This window comes from Trichoderma evansii (genome assembly GCF_050947405.1).
Source record: "Trichoderma evansii strain SZMC 28006 chromosome Unknown GGI43scaffold_7, whole genome shotgun sequence".
NCBI lineage: Eukaryota > Fungi > Ascomycota > Sordariomycetes > Hypocreales > Hypocreaceae > Trichoderma > Trichoderma evansii.
This window is the reverse complement of record NW_028145199.1, coordinates 143178-155511: the sequence shown is the minus strand read 5'-3', so window position 1 is coordinate 155511 and position 12334 is coordinate 143178. Positions and strand designations below refer to the sequence as shown.

At 49.7% G+C, this 12334-nt stretch overlaps 3 protein-coding genes across 3 annotated transcripts; 1 reads left to right on the top strand and 2 right to left on the bottom strand.

The window, feature by feature from the left end:
- On the bottom strand, positions 1-3072 carry GGI43DRAFT_382642 (pitrilysin family metalloprotease; the record flags this gene model as incomplete). Its single annotated transcript, XM_083203263.1, has 2 exons — positions 1-2731; positions 2786-3072. The coding sequence occupies 2 exons, from the start codon at positions 3070-3072 to the stop codon at positions 1-3; spliced, it is 3018 nt and encodes a 1005-aa protein (XP_083061511.1).
- A 945-nt stretch (positions 3073-4017) lies between these two features.
- On the top strand, positions 4018-8682 carry GGI43DRAFT_422146 (myosin-like coiled-coil domain-containing protein; the record flags this gene model as incomplete). The annotated part of the gene is made up of 7 exons (XM_083208060.1): positions 4018-4111; positions 4184-4455; positions 4530-4678; positions 4749-4992; positions 5058-5504; positions 7263-8192; positions 8257-8682. 7 exons carry the CDS (start codon positions 4018-4020, stop codon positions 8680-8682), a joined length of 2562 nt encoding a protein of 853 aa, XP_083061510.1.
- A 227-nt stretch (positions 8683-8909) lies between these two features.
- On the bottom strand, positions 8910-12135 carry GGI43DRAFT_422145 (Metalloenzyme, LuxS/M16 peptidase-like protein; the record flags this gene model as incomplete). Its single annotated transcript, XM_083208059.1, has 2 exons — positions 8910-9098; positions 9160-12135. 2 exons carry the CDS (start codon positions 12133-12135, stop codon positions 8910-8912), a joined length of 3165 nt encoding a protein of 1054 aa, XP_083061509.1.
- Positions 12136-12334: the final 199 nt, after the last annotated feature.

The window sequence follows — 12334 nt, the reverse complement described above, 5'->3', positions numbered from 1 at the left end:
CTACTCCTGAGAGCCATTTACATTCATCTCATGAACGGTCCATGTGCCGTCCACCCAGCCTTGCTTCTCTCCCAGGAAGGTTGTGCGCTCCTCTCCCTTCTCAATAGGTTCAACGAGGAACTTTTGTGCCACAGCTCTGACTTGATCCTTTGTCACGTCTAGCAGCTGCTCTCTCTTCTTCTGCTTCATCTCATCCGTAATCCCAGACAGGAACCTTGCCATGCCCTCCTGGTTCACAGACTTTGGAGCATCCACTCCTTGGAACACAGAGATCTTGGCCTCCTCCAGGTCTCGATCGCTCCATTCCTTCTCCACTGCCCAGCGTCCTGCATTGCGCATAATACCCAATGTGTTCTGCGGGTTGGGATCACGGTACGAGTAGAATCCAAATAGGCCATCCAGAGCCTTAGAGTAAGCCCCGCCGCCGTAGGCACCGCCCTTCTCTCGGATCTCATGGTGGAGATGCTTGTGCGTCAGCAATTGTGCAAGGATCTGGAGCGGCGCACCATCGGGTGAGGTATATGATGTTGTGGCAACAGAGAGGCCTCCGTAATAGACTTGGTATGGCAGAGGGAAGAATGCTTTGCTGTCTTTAGGCAGGGGTGACGGGCTCTTGCTTGACACTCCTGACACTTCTTGAGGCAGTCGGCCCGTAAAGCTCTTCAGAGAGTTCAAGTTTTCTTGCACATTTTCAGTGCCACAAGTAAGGGCTGTGCGCATTTTACCGCTGGTCAGAGCAAAGGTCTGGATCTTCTTGAGTTTGTCAATGACATCCTCCAGCTGGTCGGACTCAGGTCGGCTAGTCAGCGAAGTGACCAGTTTAACCTGTGACAAACCGCCAATTTGCTGCCTCAGCCAGGCGCTGCGAGTCAGACTGGACTCGGCGTGGCCCATCGCAAATCGGTGTCCAGAAGAAGCAATGTCGTTGACAACTCCATCAGCCGAGGCTTGCAATAGCTGTCGAATTCGCAGAGAGGCCTCCGGGCTGTCGAAATCGGTCTCTTGCACCAACTTGCGCAGAATGTCGTACATGACAGGCACGTTCCTGTCAAGCGCCATTCCAGTAAAGATTATACCTTCACTAGACTGAGTGTAGTCAGTTGGCGAAGGTGTGGAATGGTAGCCAACAGAAACACCACCAGTCTTGAGTTTGATGAGATCCTCCAGCTGCTCCATTGTCATGTCCTTTGTACCCAAGCGCATGATGCTGTCCGTAAACAGAGGGATAAGCTCTCGAAGTTCGTCCGGCAGGTTTTCCAATGTGTTGATGGCACGGAAATAAGTAAGGCCATTAGTTGGAGCTTCATGCCATTGGATGGGAATGCCATTTGCAATTTCATCCCGGACTACCGTTGGTTCTTTTGATCTTGGAATGTCCTTGACATGGACGGTAGGCAGACAGCTCAAGTCCTCGGTGTTGGTCTTGTTTTGTTCCACCAACAGTTCCTGTTCCTGCTTCTCAAACTGCTGGCGTGCACTCTCCTCACTTCCGGCCTTGTTCACGGCGTCTTGGATTTTGGAAGAGAGACGCGCCTGTTCCTCGGCAATCAGGTCATCACCAAAGGTCGTTGATGGAGCCATTGTGAAGGTCAAAGTGTTGTCGTTCAGCAGGTATTTATCCATCAATCCTTCCAAGTAACCACCCTCGGCCATCTTGGCCTGGAAAGCAGCAATTGTATCATTCCAAGCTAAGGAGTCAAAGGGATCACTTCCATTAAACCACTTTGGCTTCAGCCTGTTGAGCATAGAATAACCAAAGGTAGACGTCTTGTGCTTGAGGGCAAGCTCGAGCTGGTGAAGCGTGCCATCGATCTTGCCCTGGTCAAAGCCCTTGTCTCTTGCATCGCGGAGGATCTCTTGGATTTTGCTCTTCACCTTGGAAACATCAGATTCCTGGACGCCAGTAAGGCCAATGGAGAAGATGCCACGCTTCGCATAGCTATCGTAGCCTGCATTGGGACTCCAATCGGCGCCCATGCCAGCTTCGATTAAACCCCGGTACAGCGGCGAGCCATAGCCGTCCATCAGAAGAGTAGATAGCAATGATACGGAGAATGACTCCACGACATCAGTAGTATCGCCAGTAATCCAAGATACAGACGTCTTATACTGTCGATCCGGAGCAACCAATGGGTCCAATGGGCCGTGGAGGGTAACTTCTCGAGGGCCGTCCAGCTCAATAGGCAAATGAATAACCTTGTCCTTGGCAATCTTCTCAAAGGCCTGCAGTCTAGCGTCAACCTCCTGCAGGTGATCTGCCAGGGGCATGTCTCCGTAGGTAAACAGCTTAGCATTGCTTGGGTGGTAGTTTTCGGCATGGAAGTTCTTCAGCTGCTCGTAGGTCAAATCTGTGATCTTTTGCGGGTCGCCGCCGGAGTTGTTGATGTCGGGGAAGATGTGGTCATGGAATCGAATGTAGTAGAGATATCCCGCATCCGACATCTGTCCTTTCATCTCATTATACACAACGCCCTTGAAGACAAGTTTCTTACCCTCCGCGTCCTCTGCCGTTGGGTTCTCAGGCCCGATTCGCCAACCCTCCTGCTGAAAGTCGGATTGCTTCAGCAGAGGATGGAGTGTTGCGTCGAGATACACTGACATCAAGTTTTTGAAATCCTGTTCGTTTGTTGTCGCGAAGGGATAAAAGGTATGGTCTGAAGCTGTCATCGCATTCATAAAGTTGGAAAGCGTCCGGGGCAGCATCTTGAAGAAGGGATCACGGATAGGATATCTGGGAAATTGTCAGCCACGTCATTTCTCGTTGGCTGCCAAAAGATATCCCTACTTTTCGCTACCGCAAAGAGTGGTGTGCTCCAGAATGTGAGGGACACCAGTGTCGTCCGGGGGATTCGTCTTGAAGCCGATGGAGAAGACATTGTTGGAGTCATCACGGGCAATGTGCAGATAATCGGCGCCGGTTTTGTCGTGCTGCAGCTGCAGTGCGGTCAGTTCCAGCTCTGGAACATGCTTTGATCGGACGACAGTAAAGCCGTGAAGCTTGGCGCCAGGCTTCGGATACAGCGCGATATCCGTCACGGTCTTACGAGCCGCATTCGCTGCGTTTCGCAACATGGTGAGGGAGCACGATCGCGAGATCTATAAGTGGAAAGAAGTAAGAATGAGAAACGTTCTAATAATGCATCGGAACAAATAATGCGATATAAGTGGCTCCAGTAGCTGCACGATGCCCTACAGCTTAGCCACGCAAATAAAATGACCGCAGCTAGAACCAGATGCTGATGATGATGATGATGTTGCCAGTGTCGGATCTGGTTCGGACTCTGTAGAAATTTAGCAAAGCCCGCCACCTACGACCGCTTAGTCACGTCCTCGGCAAGGGCCCCAAGTCTTTCCGGCCACTCGGTTGCTAGTGCACTAACAACCCCACCATATTGGCTGCTGACCTAATCCCTGAGGCACTAACAAATTCACCTGCACGCCGCATCATCGCACTATTAGAATTCTAACGAATTAACCACCCGCCTGGTCACGCTCCAACCTACACATGCTTCCCATCGGCGGCTGGGGACAATTCTTATACACGTCAGGATCGCAACGACGGCCTACCACGCCCTGTCCGGACCTCAATTCGCGACCAACTAGCATTTCGTAAGCATCAGCGATTGTCCATTGTCCCGTAGCCCAGCCGACAGCCCAGACGTCGACGATTTTGACAGCATTTCCGCCTTGTTTCCCGCTGGAGCCGTTGCCCGCCAGACCCTCGAGCCGACGCCACTATTTAGAACCAGATATCGATTAAGTTTCAGCAATATTGAGAGAAGAGGGATATATAAAAATATTTTTCTCTTTTTTTGGTGCGAACTGCCCGGAGTCTGCCCGCTGCTCTCCATCGATGTGACTTGGCCCTTGATGAGACTCGAGCCTAGCCAAAACTCTCTACCCTGACGTACCTTTCCAGCCATGCCGGCAACTCATGTGGAGGCGGCCCTCACAAATGGCCACGATTCGCATATTCATTCGTCACCCGCTGCAAAGAAAGCCAAGGGAAAGAGGGGGATGGATTCGTCCGAAGCTTCGCGCCTCCTCCAGGCCCGTATCTCGCAGTTGGAGCAGGACGCCGCTGGAGAGAAAGACCAAGAGATGGAAATAGGTGCGTCCAAGTCTGCCGCATTAGAGAAGACTAGCCAGCCAGAGGTCAGCTAACGTCCATATCCGTAAATAGAAAGAGAAGTAAAGCGCGCCAATCGAGATCTTCTACAACAGGTATCCAAAATGGACGACATGCAGAAAATTGAGCATCTTATGAGGCGCTCGAGTGAACTGTTAGCCGATATGCGACGCCTGGAACGAGAAAATCAGAAGAATAAGAAACGCGGAGACGCCCTCCAGAAAGAACGAGATGCTAGCCGTACAGAACTCAGCAAGACCGTGGGATTGAAGGAGAAGCTTGAAAAGCTGTGTCGAGAACTGCAAAGAGATAACAACAAGATGAAGGTTCGCACCGACCGCTTCGAGCAAACAATTACCGAGCCTTTGGCGCAACACGGCGCACTGACATTGGGACATAGAATGAGAATAAAGAGCTCCAGAGTACGCAGAAGCGAAACAATGCCGCCTGGGACGAGAAATTCGCAAGCTTGTTATCAAAACTAGAGGGATACCAAGAAGAAAAGGACACCCCAAAGAAACAAGTAGTGGACATGGAAATGGACGAATTGTAAGCTTACCCACTCGCATGCAGCGAGAATTCTGGGGCGCATGAGTTAACCGGCGAGACATAAAACCAGGTTCCGAGTTCGATTCAAATCCTTCATCGAGCAGTACGAGCTGCGCGAACTGCATTTCCACTCTCTCATGCGGACCAAAGAGCTCGAAGTTCAGTATCACTTATCTCGCCATGACAGGGAGAAGAAGAATGCCGAAGCCGAATCGAATAAAGCGCGCCATTTGCAGAACCAGGTCGGAGCGTTTACCAAGACTGAGACGGAACTTCGGAATCAGCTGAATGTATATGTGGACAAATTCAAACAGGTATGTAATGCAGCATGCATTGGTTTAGCAATTGGCAGCCAGGCCTGACCTGTTGCGTCTTGTAGGTGGAGGACACTCTTAATAATAGCAACGACCTGTTTCTCTCATTCCGAAAAGAAATGGAGGATATGTCGAAGAAGGGCAAGCGCTTGGAGAAGGAAAATGAGACGCTGAAGCGTCAAAAAGAGGCGACCACAGCGAATATCATCCAATTGGCGGAAGAGCGGCAAGACTGGAAGCGGAAGATCGACGTTGCCGACAAGAAGAACGAGAAGCTCATGAGCATCATCCAGCAGATGCAACAACAAGGGCGGAAGGTTCCACGGGAAACTACCACCACGGTAGAGGCCAGCACAGTAGAAGTGTGTCCCCCAGATAATCACGGGCATGGAGCCGCAGAGGGTGAGGGCGAGGAGAGCGAGTATTCTGAGGAAGAGGGCGAAGAAGAAGGGCTTAGTGAGTTCGATGATGATACTGAAGAGGAGCCTCAACCGAACGAGCAGGGACCTCCGGTGCCTTATGGGCCGGAACGCCCGCCTCAGCCAGCTACGAATGGACATTAGGATGCGGCTATTCGGTGTCTGGCTGCGAACGCAAGTCCAGAGGTAATCCAAAGGGAATTCAAGCTCGCCAACGTGCCAGTAGACCAGCTGCTCCCGCGCCTGCTAGAGCGACTGAAAGATGAGCCATTTCTGCCTAGATTGCTGAATTTGTGCCTAGACAGAATGTTGCCACCAGCCATGGCACGGCCAGACCTCCATAATGTGCCGCGCGCAGCAGTTATCAAGGTCTTTTGGGACCTGGTACTGGCCTCGAGAGCCAAGTGAAGCATGCCTTTTTTTGTAAAAGAGAAGAAAGACAAAAAAGAAGGGAAGAAGAAGGGGAAGAAGAAAAAAGTATGCTTGGTTTGTATCAAATGTCTATCTGGCAAGGCGAGATTTATATGTTTGGTTTAACCCTGTAACTATTATCGTCTATGCTGTTAATCATATTGCCTCTTCCTTAGCGGAAGTTATTACTGCTTTCTTTCTCCTCCTTCGGTGAGCCACGAATCTTAAATGCGGGCTATTAGTGTTATTACTGCTCTCTTCCTTCTTCTCCCCCAGTGGGCCTCGAATCTTAAATCCGGGCTAGTTATACTCTGTGAATGGCATTCCTTTTTGACTCTGATACATGAAAAATCATGTCACGAATGTATCCTTTTGCTATGACTCATTGCATATCATCGCCGCACAGCGGGTGCTGGTCGCGGCGTGTATATGTACGGATGAGTACCTAGGTAATATGTAAGGCGGGAGGAGCATTTCCCCTCCCTGTGATGATCTTTTCTCATCAGGATTATACTTGGATGAATCTTTCTTAGGGTCATCTCAGCGGCCAGAAGGTGTGCCTCTCTCCACTCACATGTTGTGTATGAAAAGCTCCCGTTGGAAAATCCAAAGAATACAGCATCCATTATTCACATACTTGGACCAGCTCTTCTGTTGTTGCTCAGTTATATATTCAAATTTGCGATTGCTGGCTGAAAGATATGTACCTGTACCTGGTCGCGTGGGCTAGACATGGCCATGCAGTAATACTTGCTCGCTGGCTTAGTCAATCCAGAGAGAGCTTTCCGTAATTCGTGTCTTGTATATTACTAGTATAGGCACTTCCTTCACACATAGGTAATATGTACATGCAGAGCGTATTAGACAGAGCTTACTGCAATTAAGCGCGGCAGCCAATGATAGATCCGATAGAGTACCGGTAACATCAATGTGGCTACATCCTGGTGCCTTTCACAAAAGATTGAAATAGCTCTCAACAAATTAGATATATAACACTTGCCAGCCTTATTTAGACTAAAAATCAATAGGGTAACAATAGCATCACTCAAAAACAGCAGGGCAATTTTTTCGCATTTCAATTGACCCATTCCTGTGCGCTCTCTGCAGAGCACTCTGAGGTGCGTGCACGTCATACTGTACATGGTAAACAAGGGCCTAAAAACACCGGGTAGCTATCCGCGACATGCATTAGCTCAGCAGCACTTATAGCCACCCTGGCCTCCCCCACGGTGTCCTTCCCAAGCTTGTGCTCGTTCCATCTTTCCATCTCTGTATAGCAAAAAGTCCGGTCCAAGCTGTTGATATCCTGAATCTACCAGGAAAAAAACAGCCCATCATGGACTTTTTACAGGTATGCCCAAAATCAATTGCAGTTAATTGAACAGCTCTTCTTTTTATACGCGCCAACTCGCTAACAAATGCCCTTCACTGCTCTCATAGCGCCTGTCGCAGGCCCTCGACCGTCCGCTGTTCCCATGGAAGAAGCTCGTCCTGGGCTTCTCCCTGGGTCAGTTCGTCTTCGAATCGTTCCTCACATTCCGCCAGTACCGTGTTCTCCAGTCGCCCAAAGCCCCCGCCGTCCTCGCCAAAGAAGTCTCCCAGGAAGATTTTGATAAATCGCAAGCCTATGGTCGCGCCAAAGCTGAATTCTCCGTCGCCAGTGGCCTATGGGGCCAAATCGTCAACTTCGCCTTCATCTCACTCGATGTCATGCCTAAACTGTGGTCCTGGACCGGTGATCTGCTGCTGAAATACGCGCCCGAGCGCTTCACTGGCGAAATCTCCCACTCGATCGTCTTCGTCTTCACCTTCATGCTCATTCAGCAGGCTCTGGGTCTGCCGACCAAGATCTACAGCACGTTTGTCCTGGAAGAGAAGTTTGGCTTCAACAAGCAGACGCCTAGCCTGTTCGTCTCCGATATCGTCAAGACCAACCTCCTGACTGCCGTCCTTATGCCCCCTGTCCTCGCTGGTTTCCTCAAGATCATCCAGAAGACTGGCTCCCAGTTCGTCTTTTACACTTGGGTCTTTACCGCCACCGTTCAGGTTCTGATGACTACTCTGTATCCTACCTTTATTCAGCCGCTGTTCAATAAGCTGTCTCCCCTCGAGGACGGTGAGCTTAAGACCAAGGTTAACGAATTGGCTGCCCGCTTCAAGTTCCCTCTGCACGAGCTGTATGTCATTGACGGCAGCAAGCGCAGCGCTCACTCCAATGCTTTCTTCTACGGCCTACCTTGGAAGAAGCACATTGTCATCTACGATACTCTGCTGGAAAAGTCCGAAACAGATGAGGTTCTCTCTATCCTGGCTCACGAGCTCGGTCACTGGAAGTTGGGTCACACCACCAGCCTCTTTGGCATCTCTCAGGTACGATTATTCTCATCTTCCTCCAAATAGCGTCCAAGTGTCCATCTAACTGATATAATTACAGGCCCATCTCCTCTACGTCTTCAGCCTCTTCTCTGTCTTCATCAACAACCGCTCCCTGTACTCCTCATTCGGCTTTCACAACGAGCACCCCATCATCATCGGCTTCCTTCTCTTCTCTGACGCTCTGTCTCCCATGGACACCGTCATCCAGTTCCTCCTGCACATGGTCACCCGCGCATTCGAATTCCAGGCCGATGCCTTCGCCAAGGGTCTTGGTATGCAAACCGAGCTGGCCAGGTCGCTTCTCAAGCTGCAAATTCAGAACCTCAGCTCCATGGATGCCGACTGGATGTACGCGAGCTATCACTTCTCTCACCCCCACCTCTCAGAACGTCTCAAGGCCCTGAACTGGAAGGGAGAGCAGGCTGTTACCAGTGAGAAGGATGAGGAGGGTGTCGTCAAAGCCAGTGGCCGTGACGAGTTGTAAGACATAGAAAAAAGAACTATGCGTGTAGAGATAGATTGTTTGATATCTTAAGAATGTAAGAGGAAGGAGGAGAGTATTTGAGAACAAATCACGACTTTGAAATAAAAATGATTCTCGCAGCTTATGTCATACTATCTATTCGTGTAGAGTCTAGCTGCCCATGTTATTATAAGTAAGCCCGTATGAGGCTTACAGTATAGAATTTGACCTCGTAACATCGAGTCTATCTAGTCCTCGTCCTCGTCCTCCTCGCTCCCCTCATCTGAATACTCTTCTTCGTCCTCATCATCCTCATCCTCATCATCTTCGTCTTCGTCTTCATCGTCGCCGGCACTCAAGCCATAATCATCGTGAAAGTGGCTCAATTCTTGTGTCTGAACTTTGTAGCCCATACCCTTGAATGCGGTTTCCATACCCTATACGAAATATGTCAGCATAGCTCTTCTTCACATAAAAAGGGGACAAATAAAACCATACCTCTTGCATAAGTTTGGCGCATGTGATTACCACATTGCTCTTGCCCGGCTCAAAGCACGGCATAATGAAGTCCTTTAGCGCCTGTCGAATCTCATCTTCCTTTACTTCTCTGACTCGCTTCAAGATATCCTTGCTCCAGTCTTTGGGCAGCAGCTTGAAAACGCTCTGGACGAAATTCTGTTGGGCAGCGCTGGGCATAGTAGATTGCTCATCTGCAAACATAACAACAATCTGGCTAATGGTACCTTCCAAAAGGTGCTTATCAATTGGCACCTCTCCATTGGCAATCTTTTGAATGGCATCACGCGAAGCAATGATTGCCTTGGAGGCATCTGGAGATCGGTAGACTTTGTAGGACAAAACTCCGCTCTCAACATTGCGTGAGAAGAAGGATCCGTAGGCATATCCAGCACCTCGAACAGCATTCCACAGGGGTCCCTCTACCGTCTCGAGATAGCCCACCGCCACCATGATGGACGGCAATCTGGGATCCGAAAATGAGAAGAGACCAGGGGCAGTGCTCACGGAGAAGGAGCTGTCGAGAGCTGTCATGGGAACGATAATAGCGCCGACAGAGCCAGGAGCCTTTCCTTCATCATTCAAAAGACTTGATGGCCTAGGAATAGGAACCATCGATCCGCTTTGTGACTTCAACGCTGTAGAGAGTGGATCCCAGGTCGTGATGGGGTTAGGAAGCTTCTCCAAGTTTGCGGTGACGAGAACTCTAACGTTTTCGAAGGTGAAAAGCGAGTTGCGGATTGTATTGAACCACTCCACAACCTGGTCCGGGTTCTTTTGAAGGATCTTCTTGAGACGTTTGAGGTAAACTGCCTTGACAACAACACGCCTAGCGACTGTAAGAGTTGACTTGTCCATGTGGATAGCTGTGTCCACCTCAGCAGACATGCTGCGCCCGTCGCGTTTCGATTCTGGGATATCTGCCAAAGCTTTCATAATAGCAGCCTTGATGCGTATAGGGTCGAAAACAGAATCGAACATCATAGTACGAAGCCAGTTTACAGCCGCAGCATATTTTTCTGGCTCAGCCTGAAACTGGATCATGTATCCTTCTGAATCGCCGAGCTGGCGAGAGTTTCCGATATCGTAGCCAACACTGTCCCTCTCAAGCTCCATCACAACCTGCTCAAAGTTGATTTGCTGCCCATCTCGCGTGATGTGAGTGTTGAAGAAGTTATCGCTGAAGATTGACATCAGTGGCTTCAAGTGGACAGGGACTTGGGCCGTGCCAAGGTGAAGAGTAATGTGCACAAAGTTTGTAGGCACATCTTCGAACTGGATGAAAAGGGGTAATTTGCCGCCAGGGGCCGCATCGATGAGTTTTTGCGCACGACCAGGGCCAAGACCAACTGCTTTGGCATGACCAGAACGAGCAGTGTCCGATTCGATGAAGTGAATGGACTCTGTACCAGGAACAGCCCAGCGATCAATGACTTCGGGAGGGATTGGAGCGTCATTCTTTGTCTTTGCATCTTCAAGCTTCTGTGAGAGTTTTCGCAATCCTTCTTCTCCAAGCTCTTCTTTACGGTTGGCAATACGAGCTTCGTGATCACTCTTCATCTTGCTGGCCAATTGCAGAGATGGCTTGCCAAGGACAGAAATGTGATGAGCATCGGCCATCCATTTGCTCAAAAAAGCTCTCCAATCTTCGTCTGACCACTTCTCAAGAACACCATATTCTGCCATTGTTGCCAAATCCTTGAGCGTTGAGCCGTCGCGCTTTCCAAAGAGGTAATCGGATATAATGTTTGTAGAGTAAAAGGACTCTGACGTTTCAGCGTGATACTTGACCTGTCGCTTCTCTCGTCGGATGCATTCTGTCATATAGGTCATGTCCAATGGTTTAGACACGACATCTTTCAGGACTTGGAAGAGGCGCTTCTCCACAAACTCCAATTTCTCCGTTTCCACGCCAGTAGGCTGTAACCAAATGAGTGAGTTCGGTCGTGAATCCCACCAGTACGAAACGGAGCTTGCAAGCTCTTCCCGTTCAACAAGAATGTTCTCCAACACAGAGACAGATGAGCCGCAAAGGTAAGTAAGGAGAATGTTCAAAGCCGAAGTGGCAAGCACATCGGCGCAATGAGGACCAAAAAATCCAATAAGGATTTCGCCAACGGATTCATCCTCTTCGGGGAACTCTGCTGTCGTGACGATGCTTTCTTTGAGGGCTGGTGGCTGAGCTGACTCTACCCATGGTCTTTTGAAATCGGTATCAAGAGCAGGAATATCATCTTTGATGCTCTCTTCAAATGTATCTAGTATGTCCAGGAGATTCTCATGGTCTGCTTCGCCGACAATGACTATGCACAAGTTGCGAGGCTGGTACATATCGCGATGGAATTGGCGAATACGCTCAGGGGTTAGTACTCGTAGAGCTTCCGTCATGCCACCAGTTTCGTAGCGGAAGCCGACATTCTCTGGGTATAAGAGCCGGCGAGCTTTAAGGTCCATAATTTCGGCACTGCGATTTTCCACGGCCTGCATTTCCGAGTACACAACACCAGCATCGTTGCCTTCTCCATCGATATGCCAAACTTCGGTGACAACGCTCTCATCTGTAATGGTAGGCACGATCACATGCTCCAAATAGACAGGAAGGATCTGAGCGAAGCCCTCCCAGCCAGCAGTTTCAAGGGTATAGGCTGTGTGATCGGTAGCAGTCCAAGCATTTGTACCGGAGTATGCTCGAGAGGACAGCTTATCCAGAAGACCTTTCCACTGATAGTTCTTTGAGCCCATGAAGATCAGATGCTCAAGAGTGTGAGGTGCACCAGAGTCGTCGAAGATCTCGGTAGCGAGTGTGAAGTAGCCGTTGATCTTGGGTCCCTTGCGATCGGCGACTACGACCTGCATGCCACTTCGCTCAGAGACATATTGGGTGATTGTACAGGGAGCATAGTCGGTCTGAAAACTCTGCACCTTGCGGAAGCTGGGCTTTAACTTTTGAGAAGGCATTTTGAAGTCTTGCGAGTAGATGCGCCCTTTCCAGCCAGACCTAAGCAGTAGTAGGTTAGTACAATCGCAATGACAGTCAATGTCCAGCCCCTTATCACTGAATTAATGTGTCTAGAAAGGAGAAAACGAGGCGAGAAAGCAGCGGTATGATTATGTAGAATTGTTTGGGCTAAAACAAGTTGGTGCGCAGAAAAAGAAG